Consider the following 22198-nt stretch of genomic DNA (forward strand, 5'->3'; position numbering starts at 1 on the left):
GCTGCATAAAGATGGCGCCCTCCATACGTGCTAGGGTTCTGGAGTGTGCGGATGCTGCATGTCCCAGAACCCTAGAATTGGCCCCAGGCCACCGCAAACCGGCGGTCTGTACTGGGTCTAAGATACTTAAAGGAAGTCAGTATTTGAAGTGCTGGAAATACAAAGAAAAGGATGGGTCATACTTGCCCATGTGGTGGAATTATAAGATAGCTAGAAGATACTGGAAAACAAACCATATGGCAAAAAAAGACATTTGGGAAAAGAATTTTTTTATGGAACCAGAACTGTATCTTTTAAATATGACATATATATTGGAAAAAGAGATAGAAAGGAAATATTGGAAATTGGTATTTTTTTATGGTTACAGCAGCCAGGTTACTATATTGGCAAAAATGGAAATCTTGCAAGTATCTACAGTGGTAGATTGGTTTAAAAAGTTTATAGATATGAGAGATGTAGGCCGTAAACAGACTGGCACTTTTGTGCCGGCCTGGGGCCAAAAGTAGGACTAGATATGGACTGGGTGTCCATGTTGGTCTGCGCCCATTTACACAGGGTGTGCCATGATGATGCATGGTCATTGGAGCGCCCAAATGGCGATCCGTGGAAGGGGCATCATAATGGAGCTCGAGCGCCATAATCGCACTCCTTCCAGGAAGCTGCTTTTAGCAGCTTCTTTTTGCTCTGGAAAAGGTGTGCAGTTGCCATGGCAATGATCCGGGGCAGAAAGGGGTGGCATCTCGCCACCCCTTCCTGCCCATCTGTTTCAGTGAGGTACCTCTGTATACCTAGGGGATCTAACAACCTTTTCCCCACATTTAGTGTGCTGTGCAGTGTGAGCATTCTCTGGAGCTCTGTCTGAATGCTCCCTGCACCAGCTGGAAGTCGATAGGTCATCAATCATTCTTGACAGGCATCAAAAGCCATAAATTATTTTTTGATAAAAGCTGCCTACTACTGCTCCTGGCCTTTGTGGATGGAGACCTTGTGGTCTCTTCCAATTTTATTATTCTATTGTTCCATGAAATGACTTGGGTCAGTTCCCAAGATGCTTCAACTGGAACCCTGTCAGCCTCAAACATTAGCTCCCAGAATTCATGAACCTGAAAATGAGATGTATTTTTTTAACCCTGGGTATCCCAATGTACTGCAAAAACAGGGCTGTATTCTAGGCATGGTTAAGATTAAAATTCTTACCCGCTTGCTGACAGAAGACTGAAAGTTTATCAGTGTTACCCTTAAATAGGATTCAGATGCTCATCAACAGTGTCAGTGTCTCTTTAGTATTTTGGTGAAATTATTAGTTCTAAGGGAGTCCTCTAAGGGAGAGTAACTTCATGAATCTTTTCACCAATGTATAGCAGTACTAGCTGCAGATATTTAAGTTTCAGTGAATATAAAGTTTTTATTTAGAAATGAAAGCCAATGAAACCTTAAGAACCATTCAAGGCTTACAGAAAGGAAAGAGTGGAAGGTTGCATAGCAAGAAGTCAGGAATCAGAGGGGGTGATAATTATTACCAGTCCTGAGGAGAGGTCCATGGAAAACAGAGTGTTGTTCAGATAGTGTCTGAGGGTGCCACAGAGAGAGTGAGAAGGGCCCTCTTTGTACACACAAGGTAGAGCTGGGGATTATATTTATATCCTATTTGCCTTGAGGGGTTCTTGATGCTACTACATGATGTAACAAAGGCTTTAATGGTCAAAGAAATTGAAAAAAGAGGCCAAACTGGCTGATGGATTTAACTTTAGAGTGACAAAACAGTGATTGGATCTGGGACAAGCCTAAGATAGTTGGACAGGATGGGTGGCTAGGAACACAAAAGATATTCTTTGACTGCTTTTGCAGTGAGACTTGCTTTGTGTCTATTGCAAGAGGAAATGTGCAAAGTCTGAGGGAGGGAACGATGAAGTAAGAAGAAAATCCATTTTACTGTCTTCAGGCCACTGTGCCTTCTCACACATGTAACTTCCTACTATTCCAAAGGTCATTGTGACCTCTCAAAAACATGTTGGATGCTAGATATCAAGTATGAAATCTCATATTCAGTGAGAGGGGTGTAGGGTATGCTAACACCAAATGTTCACCAGGTAAGTTACTGTATCAAAAGAGAATTGTTGTGTTGCTAAGCTCCCTTCTCCACATATGAGTACAGCTTCAAAGATGAGGAGTCATGGGTCTCCTCTAAGCAAATAACCAGAATAAGTGAACCATGACATCTCTGCTTAGTTCAACCCCCTCTCCGAAATCTACACTTAGTCCACACAGCTTTCCCTTACAGCAGCATCCTCAAATCCTGGGCTAAATTCTGAGACTTTCTGGGATTTCAGTGTTCCCTTTCTTTTTCTGCCCTCTGTGCAATTGTTGTGACCCCAAGGCACTTTGGGCTGCATGTGTTTGCAAGTAGCTATCCTAAGCAGTTTAAGAGTAGGAAAATTAAAGGTCCTTCATCATAATAAAACTGAGTAATAACATTCTGTAAGTGTGCATCTTTAATTGCAATACAATAAATTTAATCTAGACAGACAGACAGGCATACATTGTATATGATTACATGTGTGTATAGTTGATGCATTTTTGCCTGTAGAGTTATATATAGGGGGTGTGAACTGCACCAGGTGACAACCCGGGGGGGGGGGAACAGCACTCCTCCCCAAACATCTCTTCTGCAGCCCATCTGTGGAGACCAGCCTCCAGGTGAGGTGATGCTAAGTGTGCAGAGAGGAGAGGGGTTGGAGTGTCTCCCTTCTCTCTCCACTGAGCCTTGAATCAGGGATAGGGACAGGGCAAAGTTCTGCTCAGCCAGTGAAGAATGGAGAGGTGTTCAATCAGCCTTAGCATTGGGAGGGGAGTGTGTGTGTTTGTGTGTCTCTGTGTGTAAACATTTCTGCTCAGGCTGCAACATCTCCCATTTCCCTCCATCCACTCAGCCTCGAAGCAGGCAAGTTTTTTAAAAAAACCAAACAGGTGAGGGTTTTTTACTCTGATTGTAAAATATTCTGCTCAGGTTATATGAGGTACTTAAAATACAAATAATTTCATTTGTTTTATATATATGGATAGGAAAATAAGCAGAATTTTAAGACCTGAAAATTTTTCAACTCATCCCCCATATTTCTACCTGCATGTTTTCCTATATGTGATCTAAAACAATCCCCCAAGGTCTAAATGCCTTTGGGTAAATTATCACATTATAGTATATACACCTGCAAAAGTAATCACATCTACAAGCCCTGAATAGCCCTGAATTTATTCCATAGTAACAAGGTCATAGAATTTTGGAGACATTTGTAGAATTACAAGCTTTGAACAGCAACCTGTTCAGACAGCAACAGACAGAAATATTCTAAGTGAAGCCTCTCCTTTTATGAGATGAGTTCTAAGAAAGGATTGCTCAAATTGCTAGAGTAATTTGACAAGTCACATCTCTCAGCCTTAAAGAAAAGTCATGGCAAATGTCCTCTGAATAAATCTTGTGGGTTTTTTAAAAAAGCCCTGTCATACAATCATCATAAGTCGGAATCAACTTGAAAGCATGTGACAACATGTTTTCCTGTTTCCTACCCACTCAGTAATCTGAACATTGTGGGAAAGTTTACTTGTAAAATTTCTCTCTGTGTTGGTACTCTATGGGTAGCAGTCTTATAAATGTTACTTGAGCAATTACAGTTTAGAAAATGGTCTTCTATATTCTCTTGCATGCTGTTAATCTTTTACTATTTTTTAAAAATGAAGTCAAAAGATTCTTCTTCTGAAGCCTGCAGAGATGAGAAAGCCCGGAAATATATGTACACCTCAACAACCCAAAGGTTAGCTTCTATTTCTATTAAAGTCTGTTTTCATGTCCTGCTTCCCCTGATGCACACTGATTTTCACAGTCAATGACAGATGGCAATATATAATGTGCATTTATTTGATGCTTCTCTTCCATTGCAAATATGCAAAAAAAAAAAAAAAAAAAAAAAAAAAAAAAAAATCCCATATTTTATTTATTTAAGATTGATAGTATTATTTACATAGGATTTACTTGGTTAATATACATACTTATCTATTTTCATGTGAATAAAGGAATAAAAACCCTTCTATATGTGTAATCAATGTGTATTAAAAACACCTTTGGGAACCGGCGTTACAAGATCTGTTTTGTATATCTCTAAAAAAAGCTATGTAAATTATTTGACTTCATGGATTTTAATAATCAGCTGTGATGATTGCTTTTTAAATTTCTTTCTTTCATTTCAAAGTGGATATGAAGAAGTTCCTTGGGACAGAATATTACTGCCAAAAATCAGGCCTCCAGATTCAGTGCTAGAACTGAAGGGTGATTGTGTCTCCCAGAATTTTGCAATGAAACGGTATGAACCAGCTGCAGAAATAAGCCAAGTAAGTGATTTTTACAGGGTGTTTGAGGTGGTGGTAGGGGGTAACAAATTGTAAAGGTATTAGAATACACACTTTGTATGCAGGAAGATCCCGGATTAATTTCCTTGCATCTTTAGTGAAAATGAGCTTAAGTGGCGCAGTGGTTAAATGCCTGTACTGCAGCCATTCACTCAAAACCACAAGGTTGCGAGTTCAAGACCAGAAAAAGGGCCCAAGCTCGACTCAGGCTTGCATCCTTCCGAGGTCGCTAAAATGAGTACCCAGACTGTTGGAGGCAAATTAGCTTACTTGCTAATTAGCTTACTTGCTGTTCACCGCTATGATCTTTGGAATAATGGTATATAAATAAAACAAATTATTAAATTAAATTAAGTGGGACTGGGAAGAATCTCTACTAGAGATGCCAGAAAGTTGCTGCCAATCATAACGCACAGTACTAGTCCAGATAAACCAACAACCTAATTCACTAAGTTTATAACAAAGAAAAGCAATTGTTGCAAAGTATGTTGAGTTGTTTAGAATCCTCCTGGTGCTTAATTGTGTGTTGGGGCTCTTCATAAATGTTTCCTGAATGGGACCCAGCCTAAGGGGTAAAACAGACTGCCTAAAAACATTGGATTGGGGCTGCTGCAGAGCTGCACCCCATGGAGCTGCAGCAACTGCATACTACAGCCCCAGTCCACACAGAGCTGGCCCAAATAGGAACAGAAAAGATCTGGTCCTATTTGAAGGCACACAAAACCAACAACAAATCTTTTGATTCAATGGATCTAGTCTCATTTGTCAGAAATGACTTGAAGGCACAACAACAAACTCTTATTTGGCTAATAATAGTGTTCAGTTTATTCTAATAGAGATATCCCTGCTTGGCCATGAAAAACCACTGGATGACCTTGGGTAAGATATATTCTCTCAGCCTCAGAGGAAGGCAAAGGCAAACAAATCTTGCAAGAATCTTCCCAAGAAAACCATGTCATAGGTTTGCCTTAGAGTTGCCATAAGTTGGAAAAGACTTGAAGGCATACAACAAAACTGTTGAAATTCATTTTGTTACTTTTGGCCCAGCTTCATAATCTTTTAAGGACATTTTTAATTTTGATCTTCTCTTCTAAGGTATTAATTACTCCTCCTAATTTTGTGTCATCTGCAAATTTTATAAGTATGCCCTCTATTCTTCCATCCAAAGCATTCACATCTTTATCAGTGTTTTGGATGAAAGAATAGAAGACATGCTTATCATATTTGTAGATGACACCAAATTAAGAGGAGTGGCTAATAATCCAGAAGAGAAGATTAAAATTCAAAATGACCTGAATAGGTTACAAACTAAAAAAAAATGAATTTCAACATGGATAAATGTAAGGTACACTCAGGCAAAAAATAAAATAAAATAAAATAAAAAGGAGGGAAAAAGAAAAAAGAAAGAAAGAAATGCATAGATATAGGATGGGGGACGCCTGGCCTGAGAACAGTACACGTGAAAGTGATCTAGGGCGGGTTACAAACCGCCGAAAAGCAGAGCTCTGCCTCCGTCGCCAGTTGCTGCGTCCGGGAAGTGCAGCAGCCAAACCGCGCGGTTCCCGGACGCAGCAAAGAAGAAGCGCGAAAATGGCACTTCTTCTTGTGCCCCGGATGGGATGCCGTGAGGTGCTACTTGCGCACTCGCGGCATCACATCCGGGGTGTGACATGGGGACGCTAAGCGTCCAGCACGTAAAGATGGCGGCGCCCGTGTTTATAGGGCGCTGCCATCTTTACGCCCTCGTCACGTGCTAGAGGTGAGGCCGGTATGGACGCTAGGTCCTTGGCCAACCCCTAGCACGTGATGGGTGCGCCGCAAAGGCCCATTTGTAACGGGCCTAGGAGTCCTAGTAGACCACAAGTTGAACATGAGTCAACAGTGTTATGCAGCAGCTAAAAAAGCCAGTGCCATCCTAGGCTACATCAATAGTATAGCATGTAGATCAAGGAAAGCATAGTCCCACTCTATTCCACTTTGTACGGGCCTCACCTGGAATTCTGTGTCCAGTTCTGTGCACCACAGTTTGCACCACAGTTCAAAAATCATGTTGACAAGGTGGAATTTGTCCAGAGGAGGGCGATCTAAATGGTGAAACTCTGGCCCATTACAGACGGGCGTAAAGTACATCTCCAGGACATACTAGGGTTAGGAAAGGAAGTCCATTCCAGATGCCCTAACCTTAGTATGTCCTGGGGATGTACAAAATGGCAGCACCCATTCTACATGGGTGCCACCATGGAGGCGTCGCCATCATGCCGCCTCCAAATGGGGAGGCGCAGAAGTGACGTCCCAGCACCGTGCAAGGGCGCCCTTTCTGCATAGCAGGAAGGAACTCCATTTCAGAGCTCCTTCCAGCTTTGCGTCGCTGGCACAGCCTTCAGACAGCTTCGACAGCGACGCAAAGCAGAAAGGGGCCAAGGGACCTTTCTGTGTGTCCCCACCGCTGTTGGGTGTCCTTGGGGCATGGAGCCCCAAGGACACCCCTTTCCAGGTCATGGAGAAGCGGCCTTTTGCCGCTTCCCTGAGGCCTGGAAAGCGGCGGATCGGGGCCTCACAGATTGCTGCTGTGGCAGCTGAGGCCCCGATCTGGTGGGGAAAGGGCTGGATACAGGCCTCCCCAAAAGGGCAGTCTCTAATGCACCTCTGGAAACTATGCCCTTTGAGGGGCGGGTTGGGAAGCTGGGTATGTTTAGCTGGCAGAAGTGGAGGTTAAGAAGTGACTTGTTTAAATATTTGAAGATGTGTCATGGAGCAAACTCTTCTGGTACTCCAGAGACCAGAAGCAATATAATCAAACCACTGAAAAAAAAATTCTACATAGGGCTTTACAGACCACCACTTTTAGAGCCAAATCGGGGCCGCAGCAACCACATGCCACGGCCCTGATCTTGCCCTTCCATGGCACAAAAAGGAGCCCCCAAAAGCACCACAGAAAGAGTGCCATCGCTGCTGGCACCATGGCTTTTAGGTGTTCCTTTGGTGCTTCCTGTGTCAACCAAGTGAGTGAGGGAATTTAAATATAGTAAATTTATAACATCTGAAATAATATGTATATTGTATATTATAACAACAAGCTTGAGAACCCGCTACTAAGAATGACACTATCATAAGTTCTGCATGTAAAGAAAAGTTATTTTCTTCATGTTCACTAAGGAGTAGCCTGAAGTAATTTATAGATAACATCAAACTTGCTACCAAGAGCAATAAGAACAATTAATAATAAAGTCACATAAGTTAGTAGGAAGACTGAAAGCAGCCCAGGGACTCTGCTGTGTGTGTGGTGGGTGTGTCTGGAGAGTGGCGCCTTTAAATGCCAGCTCCAACAGCCCCCCCCGGAAGACCAAGAGCAGCCCAGGGACTCAGCTGTGTGTGTGTGGTGGGCATGTCTGGAGAGCAGCACCTTTAAATGCTGGCTCCAAGGGCCTCCCCGGAAGACCAAGAGCTGATCCGAGGGGCAGTTTCTGTGCCCTTCTCCCCCTGGGCCTTGCCTTGGCCCCTGGACTATGGAGAGTGGAACAATGACAGGTCTTAAGCCGCCCCTTTCCTTTTTTACTATCCGCCAACGAATGCTGGGCCAAGAGGCAGCTTCTGCCCCATTTCCCACCTGGTCTTTAGTGATCATTTAGAAGTGTTTAGCATTTCAGAAAAAGAAATTTATAATAAATACAAAAGAAAAGATGAAAGCCTCTCTAATCAAACGAAAAGATAAACAGGAGCCAGACAATACCGAAGGGGAAAAGGGACAGAGAAATGAAAAAGAAAGTAAAACAACAGGGTTGAGAAAGATGAAGACAAGATCCGAAAGGTTAAATAGAATTAAAGAGTCAAAGGAAGAAGGAGAAAGCTCAGAAGATTCAGTTAAAAAAACATCAGATGAAGAAGGAGAGACAGAATCAGAGCAGGAATCAGAACCCAAAATGACAAAACCAAAAGAGAGAGAAAAAGGGAAAAAGAATTAGAGGACGCCAGAATATGCTTTAAGTAAAAAAGGGAGAAAAAGAACAAGAAAGAACAGGAAAACTAGATATTAGAGACCTAAATTTGGAATAATTAAAAACAGAAAATGGCAATAACATTACTTTCATGGAATGTCAATGGTTTAAATTCCAAAATTAAAAGGGGAAAGGTATTTCATGTTCTGGAAAAACTAAAAATAGACTTTGTTGGCTTACAAGAAACTCATATCAAAGAAAAGGAGTCATGTTTTGCAAAATAAAAAATTGGGTGACCTATTTGCAGTAGGGAATCAAGAAAAGAAGATAAAGAGTGTGACAATCTATATAAGGAACAAAGGACAAGCAAAAGAAATGTTTAAAGATAAAAATAGACACTATATGGCAATAGAGATAACATCTCAACAAGAGAAAATATTGTTATTAAATTTATATGCACCACAAAATAATAAAGGAAAATTTTATAAAAAAAACCTGCGTCAATTGATAGAAGGTTCTGATTATGAGAAAATTATATTGACAGGAGACTGGAATGGTGTAATGAATCCTGAGTTAGATAGATCAGGTCAGAGAGATAAAAGAGGGAATCAAGGGAAATTGCCTCAATCAGCATTTGAACTAATAGAACAACTAAATTTAAAGGATGTATGGAGAGAAATAAACAATAAAAGTAGAGATTATACCTTTTATTCAGACAGGTTCAAATGCTGGTCTAGGATAGATATAATTTGCACCTCAAAGTTATTGTTAAAAGACATCAGTAAAATGGAGATATTACCAAAAACCCTATCAGTCCACTGTTCAATTAGGATGACAATTAAATGCAGGAAAAAAGAATATACATGGAAACTAAAAGATTATTTATTATCGGATGAGATAATTGTAAGGAAAATGAAACAAGAAATGGAACTTTATTTTCTGGAAAACATGACTGCAGAAACCCCAACCCACATTGTTTGGGATGCAGGGAAAGCAGTTATGAGGGGATATTTAATTCAACAAGAAGCAAGGAAAAAGAAAGCAGAAAAACTGAAAGAAAAAGAAATAATGGAAAAGGTAGAAAGGAAAGAGCAGGAATTAAAGAAAAATCCCAAAGACAAAAGACTACTCCAGGATCTTCAAATATTGAGGAATCAATTAAATCAAAAAATTACTCAACAAGTGGCCAATAAAATAAAATATATAAAACAATATCAATTTGAACATGCTAATAAAATAGGAAAATGGTTGGCATATAAAACAAAAAAAAAAAAAACAAAGGGAAAGGAATATAATAATGAAAATAAAAGATAAAGGGAAAGAATACAACCAGCAGGAAAAAATAAAACAAATAGCGACAGAATATTATGGAAGATTATATACCGCTGATAAGGTAACAGAGAGCAAGAAAATAGAGATCCAAGAATCGATTGAGCACACTGCCACAAATTGTTGAAACATCAGGGGCTTAACGTTGGTGTTTTATGGAGGATTTTTTTTTCCGGAGGAAGCCCACAATCCTGTTCCAGTAATTTCCTAAGACTTTTCAGTATGGACACTGACGGAACCACGGCAGTCACCTGCAACACTTGTGGGACGTTTCTCTTCTTGCCTACAGACGTGGAGAACTTCACATGCCCCAAGTGCAAGTTGATAGCCCTCTTGGAGGAGAAAGTGCAGCAGTTGGAGTCCAGAGTAGCTACACTTCAACATATTAGGGAGCAGGAGGATTTCCTGGACACAACAGAACTAACAATCCTGGACGAATACCACGCAGAGGAAGATGCTGGAGCTGAGGAGGTCACTTCACATACACAGGAGGCAGACAGCTGGAGGAGTGTCACACAGAGAAGTAGGCCAAGAAGGGATTGTTTGGGGAACTTGCAGCTAGAGAATCGATTCAAAGCTCTATCCCTTATCAAGGAGGATGAAGAAGAGCAGCATGGATAGACTTCAGGGACAGAGCAGGCAAGCCTGAGAGTCCCACCCAAGGGGACAGCCGCTGCTAAACTTCGTAGGAGGCGTGTGGTCGTAGTGGGGGACTCCTTGCTGAGGGGTACAGAAGCAGTGATTTGTAGGCCTGACAAGATGTCTCGAGAGGTGTGTTGTCTCCCAGGGGCAAAGATCCGTGATGTGACAGAGAGGCTGACAAGACTGGTCAAGCCTACTGACCAATACCCCTTCCTTTTGGTCCACGTGGGAACCAACGATACTGCAAGACACAGCCTGCAGAACATCAAAAGGGATTATGAGGCGCTTGGTAGGAAGCTGAAAGGAATGGATGCACAGGTTGTCATCTCGTCTCTTCTGCCAGTCGAAGGGCACGGTCCAGGAAGGGAGAAGAAAATAGCGGATGTGAACAACTGGCTCCGCAGATGGTGCCGCCGAGAACGATTTGGATTCTTTGATCATGGGCTGCAGTTCCATGAGGAGGGACTTCTTGCAAAGGACAGGTTGCATCTCACGCCAGTTGGAAGAAATGTCTTTGCCAACAGTCTCAAGAACTTGATCAGGAGGGCTTTAAACTGAGTTCCGTGGGGGAGGGAGACAATATTAAGGAAGGCAGAAGGGATGGCGAAAATAGTCAAACAGACATAGAGGTAACGAGAAAAAAAGTGCAAGGACACAACAGTGGGAGGCAAATAAACTTGCACAAGCAACAAGTAAATGGGACCCGTGGTCTGAGATGCCTCTACACTAATGCACAGAGCATGGGAAATAAGCAAGATGAACTTGAACTCCTAGTACAGCAAAGCAAATATGATATAATAGGCATCACTGAAACCTGGTGGGATGAGTCTCATGATTGGAATGTGGAAATAGAGGGGTATAACCTTTTTAAGAGAAATAGGCCAAACAGGAAAGGAGGAGGAATAGCACTATATGTCAGAGATATTTACACCAGTGAAGAGATCCAGGACATCAATCATGGAAGCCAGGTGGAGAGCATCTGGATAAAAATTAAAGGGCAGGGAAACAACAAGGATGTTACGGTGGGAGTCTACTACAGATCCCCAAGTCAGACTGAGGAATTGGATGATGCCTTTCTAGAACAAATGACCACACAGTCAGAAAAGAGAGATGTAATAGTGATGGGCGACTTCAGTTACCTTGATATTTGCTGGAAGTCAAACTCAGCCAAATCCACAAGGTCTAGCAAATTCCTCACTTGCCTGGAAGACTATTTCATGGTCCAAAAGGTGGAAGAGGCAACAAGTGGGTCAGCTATTTTGGATCTGATCCTAACCAACAAGGATGACTTGGTTAATGGGGTGCAAGTGGTGGGATCATTAGGTGGAAGTGACCATGTTCTCCTGGAGTTTGTTATACAATGGAAAGGAAAAGCCAGGCATAGTCAGACACACATTCTAGACTTTAGGAGAGCGGATTTCAGTAAACTTAGAGAAGTATTGAGGGTGATCCCGTGGTCAGAAATACTAAAAGGGAAGGGAGTTCAGGCTGGATGGGAGTTTCTCAAAAGACAGATACTGAAGGCACAATTTCAAACAGTTCCAGTGAGAAAGAAAAATGGGAGGTGTCTCAAGAAACCAGGATGGATGTCTAAGGAACTTTCAACCGAGCTAAGTTTGAAACGGAACATGTATAAGAAATGGAAAAAGGGGGAAATCACAAAAAAGGAATTCAAAGAAATAGCAGGAATGTGTAGGGGTAAAGTCAGAAAAGCTAAAGCGCAGAATGAACTCAGGCTTGCTAGAGAGGTTAAGAACAATAAAAAGGGCTTTTTTGGATATGTCCGCAGCAAAAGGAAGAAGAAGGAAACGGTAGGGCCACTGCGTGGAGAAGATGGCAAAATGCTAACAGAAGACAGAAAAGGCAGAATTACTCAACACCTTCTTTGCCTCAGTCTTCTCAGAAAAGGCAAAGGGTGCTCAACCTGAGGATAATGGAGCAGAGGACAGAATAGGGGAATTTCAGCACAGAATAAATAAAGAGACAGTAGAGGAATACCTTGTTAATCTAAATGAATTTAAGTCTCCAGGACCAGATGAACTACATCCAAGAATATTAAAAGAACTGGCAAATGTAATATTGGAGCCATTGGCTATAATCTTTGAAAACTCCTGGAAAACAGGAGAAATCCCAGCAGACTGGAGGAGGGCAAACGTTGTCCCCCATCTTCAAAAAGGGGAAAAAAGAGGATCCCAACAATTATCGTCCAGTTAGTCTGACATCAATACCAGGAAAGATTCTGGAGCAGATCATTAAACAGAGAGTCTGTGAACATCTAGAAGGCAATGCCATAATCACAAAAAGTCAACATGGGTTTCAGAGAAACAAGTCATGCCAGACAAATCTGATCTTTTTCTTTGATAAAATTACCAGCTTGGTAGATGAAGAGAATGCTGTGGATATAGTATATCTTGATTTCAGTAAGGCCTTTGACAAGGTTTCCCATGACATTCTTGCAAACAAGCTTGTAAAATGTGGGCTAGACAAAGTAACTGTTAAATGGATCTGTAATTGGTTGACTGGCCGAACCCAAAGGGTGCTCAACAATGGCTCTTTTTCATCCTGGAGAGAAGTGACCAGTGGGGTCCCACAGGGCTCTGTCCTGGGCCCAGTGCTATTCAACATCTTTATCAATGACCTGGATGACAGAATTGGGAGCATACTTATCAAATTTGCAGATGACACCAAATTAGGAGGAATAGCTAATACTCCAGAGGACAGGATCAACATTCAGAATGATCTGAATAGACTAGAAAGCTGGGCCAAAGCTAACAAAATGAAATTCAACACAGAGAAATGCAAGGTACTGCACTTAGGGCAGAAAAATGAAATGCACAGATATAGGATGGGAGACACATTGCTGAATGAAACTACGTGTGAAAGGGATCTAGGAGTCCAAGTAGACCACAAGTTGAACATGAGTGAACAGTGTGATGCGGCAGCTAAAAAGGCCAATGCAATTTTAGGCTGCATCAATAAAAGTATAGTGTCTAGATCAAGAGAAGTAATTGTGCCATTGTATTCTGCTCTGGTCAGGCCCCACCTGGAATATTGTGTCCAGTTCTGGGCACCACAATTCAAAAAGGACATTGAGAAACTGGAGTGTGTCCAAAGGAGGGTGACTAAAATGGTGAAAGGTCTGGAAACCTTGCCCTATGAGGAGCGACTCAGAGAGCTGGGGATGTTTAGCCTGGAGAAGAGAAGGTTAAGAGGTGATATGATAGCCCTGTTTAAATATGTGAAAGGATGTCATATTGAGGAGGGAGCAAGCTTGTTTTCTGCTGCTCCAGAGAACAGGACCTGGAACAATGGATGCAAGCTACAGGAAAAGAGATTCCACCTCAACATTAGGAAGAACTTCCTGACAGTAAGGGCTGTTTGACAGTGGAACACACTCCCTTGGAGTGTATTGGAGTCTCCTTCCTTGGAGGTCTTCAAACAGAGGCTGGATGTCCATCTGTTGGGGATGCTTTGATTTAGATTTCCTGCATGGCAGGGGGTTGGACTGGATGGCCCTTGTGGTCTCTTCCAACTCTATGATTCTATGATTCTAAGAATTTACTAAAAAGGAACAAATCCCTCAATTTTCAGAAGAACAGAAAAAGGAACTAAATTCCCCAATAACAATGGAAGAAATACAAACAGCAATAAGAAATTTAAAAGATAATAAAGCACCGGGCCCAGATGGCTTAACAGCTAAATATTACAAAACATTTAGTGAAGTGTTGTCACTACCTTTATATCAGACAATAAAAGAAATAGAAAAAAATGGCAACCACAAACATGGAGTGACACAGTGATTACATTAATACACAAGGAGGATAGAGACCCTAAACAAATAGAGAATTACAGGCCAATATCGCTGTTAAATCTTGACTACAAGATATATGCGTCAATTCTGGCAAAAAGATTTTAAAAAGATTTAAGCATATGGATACATGAAGATCAATGTGGATTTCTTCCAGAGAGGCAATTAAAAGACAACATAAGAACAGTAGTTGACCTAATAGAATATTATGAGAACCATAAAGAAAAAAAATTAGGAATTTTGTTCCTAGATTTGGAAAAGGCATTTGATAATGTAAGTTGGGTATTTATGAAAGAGATATTAAAACAAAGTGGAGTAGGTGATAGATTTAAAAACTGGAATAATATAATATATGAACGACAACATGCACAATTAATAATCAATGGGGAGAGGTCAGAAAAATGTAATATATCCAAGGGGACATGCCAAGGATGCGCTCTTTCCTCACTGCTTTTCTTAATGACAATAGAAATTTTATTGAGAAAGATAAGAAAAGACAATCCGATAAAAGGAATCCAGATACAGAATTATAAATTTGAACTAAGGGCTTTTGCAGATGACATCACAATATTTTTGGACAATCCTACAGATAGCATTAGAAAATTAATCAAACTCTTAGAAGAGTACTGTCTAGTAGCAGGAATCAAGATCAATAAAAAGAAAAGCGGATGATTAACGAACAGTCTTACAGAAAAAGAAGAAAAAGAATTAGGAGAAAAGACTGAAATAGTTCGGAAAGTAAAATATCTAGGAATTGTATTCACAGAAAGAAACTCTGATCTTTTTGATAATAATTATGTCACCACATGGAAAAAAGTAAAGGAAGATTTAAGGAAATGGAAAGGACTACAATTATCTTTAACAGGAAGAATAGCCACAATAAAAAGGAATATCCTTCCAAAGATGTTGTTTTTATTCCAGACTATCCCCATAATCACAACAAATGAACCATTTAGAATCTGGTCTAAAGACATTAAAGAATGTCTATGGCAAGGTAGAAAACCAAGGATAAAAACAAGAGCGCTTCAGGATTGTAAAGAAAAAGGAGGAATGGGCCTACCAAATCTGCAAATTTATTATAATGCTAGTGCATTTATCTGGATTAAGGACTGGATAAATTTAAAAGAAAAAAGATTGCGTGCTCTAGAAAGTGATGGTTTGGAAAGAGGGTGGCCTGCTTATCTGTGCTACAACGAGGACATAAATTGCCAAACCTTCAACAAACATGTAATAAGGAAAGCCTTATTTAAAATATGGAATAAAAATAAAAATATATATATATAATAAAATCCCGAGATGGACCTCTGTTTTAGAGGCCTTCTATAAAACAGAAAAGGGAAATGGATTACATATAATGACATCTTAGTTAAAAAAGGCAAAGAAGAAAGAATGAAAACAATAAAGGAATTACAGGAAGAAGGAATAGGTGTATGTTGGTTAACATACTATCAAATTAGAGGAAGATTTTTAAAAGATGTTAAAAATACAGGAATTGAAAGAGAAACAAATGAGTTAGACAAAATTATATCTCAAAAGAAAAAAAATGATAACCAAAATATATAAGATACTTCTTGACATAGAATTGGAAGAAGAGACAGTAAAAGTAAATATTGTTAAATGGATGCAGGACATAGACTAACAGATTACATTAGAAAGCTGGGGGAAAGTTTGGAAGAAGAATCTAAGATTTCCAAGAAGTACCTATCTAGCAGAGAATTATTATAAAATGTTTTATAGATGGCATCTCTCACCATTAAAATTGGCCAAGATAAAAGGAAATAAAGACAGCAGCTGCTGGAAATGTAAACAACCTAATGCATCTTATTATCATATGTGGTGGGAGTGTCCCGAAGCGACTAAATTCTGGAAATTGATACATGCTAAAATACAAGATATTTTGCAAATCGAATTTGAACTAAACCCTAAACTATATCTATTGAATATTATGGAAGATGTAAAAGTAAAATTAAATCAAGATGAAAGAGGAGTTGTTCTGTACTTGGTCACAGCAGCTCACCATACATTTGCTAGACATTGGAAGGTATTAAGCACAGATCTACTTGAAGAATGGATTATGAAAGTATCTGATTTATCTATAATGGATAAATTGACAATGGTTATAAATGGAAAAACGGAACAACATTTCCAAAGGAAATGGGAAAAGGTCAACAGGTTATGGGATTGAAACCCCCAGATTTAAGACAAAAGGCTATAGTTTGGGCAGAACTTATTTCTATATCTATGGCAGGTTACAGACGGGTGCAAGAGGCGCCGTCATCGCACCACAATTATGCGCGAGGGGCTGCGCTTCCGGACGAGCCTTGCCCCTCGCGCGTAATCGATATGTCAAAATGGCGGCACCCTATACAGATGGGCGCCGCCATCTTGACGTAGTGGACGCTCTGCGTCCGCATGTCCCAACCCAGAAGAGACGTCGCGAGTGCGCGCTTTGGCACTTGCGACGTCTCTTCCGGGTTGCCGGAAGGAGCATGATTTCCGCACTCCTTTTTTGCAGCGCGGAGGAGTCGCTCGGTTTGGCTGCTGTGGCTCCTCTGCGCTGCAACCGGCAGTGGCCCAAGACCACCCCTTTTGGGCGGTCTGTAACGGGCCTATATTTACTTTATTATCTCTGTCAATTGACAATATATTGTATATATAATAATATAGATGAAATGCGAATTTTGGACTCTCTTTAAGCCAGGTTTTTTTTTTTTTTTTGGTGGGGGGAGGGAACCCAGGTTCCTTATTCCCCCAACACCAGGTTGTTTCTGTTTTGTTATGCTTAAACCAGTTTTCTCCCATGAATGTGTAGGACTACACCAATGTTAAGTAACAAAATACAATTGAGATGTTATGGCTGCTAGCTTAAATAATGATTGTTCTTTTAAAAGTTATCTGTTAAAGCAAGTTGTTTTGACTGAACTTATGTTAACTGAAGGAACTGATTATTAATTGTATGTCTTACACTGTGAAATAAAGTTTACAAAAAGAAAAAAAAGAAGTGTTTAGCATGGAGAGTGTTATTTCGGCACCAGCTCCTAGACCCCTCCCTTTTCTTTTTTCTCCTGGATTTAGATTGTAATTTTTTTAGAGTGTGCATTACTGAATACTGTTTTATTTTTAGGATTGGAATAGGAGGTTGAGAAGGGGATTAATTGTGTACAGTACTTGCTATTGCTATTAATTTTGTATTTTTGATTTGCTATGTTAATTGCCATATATTTTTCATTTTTCTTTTTATTGTTGTTATTTGCCACGTATTTTTTTCTTTTTTGCTATTTTTTGCTATTGTGATTTGTTATGTTATTATTGTTTTTATTGTTAATTGTTATCTAATTTCTTTACTGTTGTAACCCATCTTGATTCTTTGTGATTGGGTGTGCTATAAATAAATTGTTGTTATTATTGTTGTTGCTGTTAGTGAGAAGACCAAGGATTAGGAAAATAGTTCTTTAGGAAAATCAGCCTCAGACTCTTTAAGACCAGGTAGAGGAAGAAACCTGTGGAACCTGGTGGTCATCATATTTGGACCCAGTGTGGTGGGATCTGAGAGGTACAGTGTGAGGGGATCTAGTGTGAAAGATCTAAGAGATCTGGCCTTGTCACACCCAGTTACCTGCTGCCTATGTATTGTTCATGTTATTGGTAATCTTATATATAAAACTGTTTATCCTCTCTCAAGCATTCTAATTGTTGTTTTAGGTTGTTGGAGACCTCTGGAACAGATTTCAAAGAAGATCCTTCATATTACCCCACCGACCAGTTAATTTGTAAGTTTCATTTGAGAACATTTGCTTTCTTGTTATGATTCAAACATTGAAACTTTTAAAAATGATTTAAAGGTAGATTTTAATTGTAAGAATCTGTTTTATTTTTGCACAGCTGACAGTGTTTTAAAGTTCCTCATCCTTGTTTGATAGGAGCTCAGAACAGATAAATTTCTGAGTCATCAAAGCTCAGTGTTGTACCATTTAATTCAGTTTCATCAACTTGTTCTTTCTGCTAACAGTGCACACTGACTGAGTGTAGCAAGCAGCATTATAAGATAACTACCACTGATCATGGACCATGTCCACCTTGGGTAAAAAACAGTAGATCTTTGTGATCAGCTGAGTGGGCACAAAGGAGCCTATAAGAGCTGCCTTGCCAGTCTACAACTCTCCAGCACAGCTGAGTGGGCGCAGAGGAGCCTTTAAGAGCTGCTTTGCCGGTCTACAACTCTCCAGCACAGCTGAGAGGGTGCAGAGAAGCCTTTAACACCTGACTGCTAGCTCCAAGGACGCTGAGCCTGCCCTTCCCTCCATGCTGAGCTTTTCTTCCACTTGGGCCAGAGGCAGTGGTGGCAGAGGAGTCAGGAGCCTGCTTTCTCCCTTATTTTATATGGGACTCATAGGGGAGAGACGTCATCTGGGCGGTGATTGGGTGAGAGGAGGATGATAAAGGATAGCCACGTCTGCCCTTAGCTGTCCTATTTCATTTGATTGTTTAAATTGTTTTAACGGTTTAACTATTGCAACTGTTATTGTGTATTATTATTATGTAATGGTGACGGTTGTGTGGGGTCAGTATAATGTGAATATTGCTTATATTTTGATTTTTATTCTATGTTGTAATATTAATTGTTTTATTATCATTTCTGTTGTAATCTGCTTTGATTCCTCTGGGAAAAGGTGGAATATAAATAAATTATATTAATAAATTATATTATTATTAATTCAGTCTTTGCTTAGGGTCATTTCAGCCACTTACACTGTTACCAACCTGCCCTTTTGAAAAAGTCTTGTATGAATGAGTAGCCATACTACAGATCTGGACATGACTCTATTGGGCCATTCTACTAAAGTGAAGATGAACAAGGTCAAGAGGAAGGACAATTGTCAGAGCAAAAAGAAACATTCATGGCTTATAGTATCAGTGCAAAAGATGCTGAGTCTTTCATTATCTAGAAAAACAAAAAGCAGATATCATATGTTTACAGGAAACACACATTAGGAAAAGAGACTCAAGATTTTTGAAGAATTCAAAATTAGGAGAATGCTTTATTTCATCAACTGAGAGAAAGGAAAATGGTGTAATCCCATATCTAAAAAAGAAATTTCCAGTGAAATAGTTATTTAAAGAGAGCAAGGAATGACTACAAGTACAAATACAAGATGCAAGAAAGAATTAACCGGGGAAAATGGCAGACTTTGACAATCAGGAATTAGTGTTAATGAGAGACTGGAATCAGGTTATTGACCCCATAATAGACAGAAGATCCAATACTACAATTTAAAAAAATCAAGGAAAACTTCCTAAAACCTTCTCAGAAATCATGGACAACATAATCTTGATAGCTGCATGAAAACATCTATATGGTTTGGACAAAGACAATACCTATTACTCTGACAGATGCAAAACAAGGTCCAGAAATGACATGTTTCTGGTATCAAAATTTAAAAGAAAATTAAGAATATGGCTACCACCCCCTCCACAATGGAGGAGTTGGAGTGGCGATGGGCTGTTTACTGCCCTCCCCTGGGATGAGACACTGACAAAGGCTAGGACCTGTAGAGCGCAGACAGGTCAAGGGGTCTTTGAGGTGTTCTTCCAGGCTAGAAGCCAAGAAGAGAGCTAAAAGGTTTCAGCTGAGAGAAGCTGAACCCTTTTAAAGGACCTCCAGCTGCAGAGAGCAGGAGACAGAACAATCCATTGGGAGTGCTTTATCCATGTAGAATTTGCCCTCAAAAGAAAACCCTAGAAGCTCAAAATCAAGGGAACAGGAAACAACCAAAATGCAGACTTAATGTCACATTTGGCAAGCTCCGCGGCTACACCCCTTCTGAGCACCATGGCCAGGGCGGCATCAAAAGACTTGTACTCAACAGTATAGAGTTCGGGGGGGTGGGGTGAGGGTGGGGTATGGCTGTTAAGGGTTAAAAGTTAACTAACACGAAATGTTTAGATGTGTGGTGACCATGAGCAATCAGCATCTGGAGGACGAAGCTGCTGAGCTACAGCTGCTGATCATAGCAACAAGGTCATTCTACTGCCAGCGTGCAGGAAACCTGAAAAATGAACATGTGCCTGTTTAGACACAGGGGACAGTTTTCTGTGTGGGACAGGAAGAGGCTGAGTTTGTAGGACCGCATGGCATTGTGTCTATATAAACTCAGGGACTTCCAGTAATTGGTGTGGGTTCTGAGAGAGGAGTTGGATTGTGAGTTCTGTATAGTAAAAGTCGCATTGGTTATTTGGTTTGCACTTTGTAAATAAAGATAAACACTTTCGGGAGCTTGGCTTGTCTGGTCATTAATCAGCCTGGCAGTGAAAGCTGGACAGTTCCCAGTGAGGTGCATTCCTTCATTTCTGGGAGACATCCATCCGCTGTTATCTTTGCTGAGGGCTGTGAACAACACTTCCAAAGATTTGTCAGATACTCTGCTATACTCCGTCAATGGTTTATGAGCCAAGGAGTTATGGACAATGGCATCATTAACTGACCCAGCCCGAGGAAATGACAGATGGTGAATCAATCTAAACTCCCCAGGGGCCTTTTTTGGAACAATCCCCAGAGGTGACACCCTGAAATTTGATATGGGAGAAGAAGAAAAAGGGCTGACCACCCAACCTTCTCTAATTTCCTTAATAATCTTATCCCTAACAATGTCCTCAGCTCGACACATGAATTTTAAATTTTTCGAATAAAAGCAAGTCCTTTGCCCACTAAAGGGAATGCAGAAATCATATTTGAAACAATCATAAAGATAACCTGCAGCCTGCTTATTGGGGTAAAAAAACAGTAATCTAGCTAAATAGTCAAATTTAATGGGGCTGGGTCCCTTTGGAAATTGTGGGTGTGGAGGATACCAATCCTTTTTTACCTAAAGAATCTCTAAAGTTGGTTGATGACTTGACTCTTGGACAATGGCGAAAGGAATGCAACTCTTTGCAGATGGAGCACTTGTGTTTAAATCTGCACGCTTGCCAATTACAGGTGCCGTGCACACCAAAATCCCAACATATTTTAGCCCACTCAGACAAGGCCGATTGGCCTTTAGCCACCGACGGAGGCTGGGACTTATGTAGGATGCGTCCACTATGGGCCCTTTTCCCCAGAATGGGCTGTGTGGAGGTCATTAATTGTATCCACAACTGTGGATGAACCTGATCCCAGCGCAGTGAAGGTGTCCTAGCCACCTTCATTCTGAATTCTTCATCATATTGAAGTCAAGCAGGACCCACAAAGTTGACATATGCTCTATGTATGGTATCCATATAGTGCATTTTGTTACTTAACGTTGGTGTAGTCCTACACATTCATGGAAGAAAACTGGTTTAAGCATAACAAAACAGAAACAACCTGGTGTTGGGGGTATAAGGAACCTGGGTTCCCTCCCCCCACCAGGCCTCAGAGGGAGAGAAGAATGCTGGACCTGATCCCCTTCCCCCCCACCATTCCCTTCTCCTTTTGTGTCATGTCTTTTTAGATTGTAAGCCTGAGGGCAGGGAACTGTCAATTATCCCCTCTGTTGTAAGCCACCCAGATTCTCAGTGATTGGGCGGCATATAAATAAATCCAATAATAATAATAATAATAATAATAATAATAATAATAATGATATTAGAATAGAAAATAAATTAGTACTTTTGCTAATTGCTGACTGACAGATTGATTCAAGGTATAATTGATTTAAAGTATTATGAAAATTTAATCATAATTATTTGCATGTAATAAAAGGTTAAATTTGATTAATGTTTTATAGAATTATATAAAAATAAGCTATTTACTACTTTCAGTTAATTTAGTTTATGGATTTATGAACTTATTAGCATATTAGGATTTCTTGTTTCAGAAACAGTTATTGAGAAAAAGTAAATATATAGTTTTTTGTGGATTTTTCGGGCTATATGGCCATGATCTAGAAGAGTTTCTAGTTGGCAAAGATGCTGGTGAAATGTCAGGAAGAAACTCTTCTAGAGCATGGCCACATAGCCTGAAAAACCCACAAAAAGCTATGGATGCCGGCCATGAAAGCCTTCGACTTCACAAAAAGTAATTAGTATTTCTGTATGGTGTTTTTCTTATAGTACATATGTAGAA

General features: G+C 40.3%; 1 protein-coding gene across 1 annotated transcript in view; it reads left to right on the top strand.

Moving 5' to 3' along the window:
* Positions 1-22198, top strand: part of SPMIP7 (sperm microtubule inner protein 7) — a 97206-nt gene that overhangs the window by 18610 nt on the left and 56398 nt on the right. Inside the window, exons 3-5 of the mRNA XM_089532286.1 lie at positions 3736-3809; positions 4245-4383; positions 17818-17885. Coding sequence (XP_089388412.1) covers positions 3736-3809; positions 4245-4383; positions 17818-17885 — 281 coding nt within the window. The remainder of the gene's footprint in view (positions 1-3735; positions 3810-4244; positions 4384-17817; positions 17886-22198) is intronic.

Source organism: Sceloporus occidentalis, unplaced genomic scaffold (assembly GCF_023333645.1).
Source record: "Sceloporus occidentalis isolate IW3139 unplaced genomic scaffold, rSceOcc1.0.p SCAF_7, whole genome shotgun sequence".
Taxonomy (NCBI): Eukaryota; Metazoa; Chordata; class Lepidosauria; order Squamata; family Phrynosomatidae; genus Sceloporus; species Sceloporus occidentalis.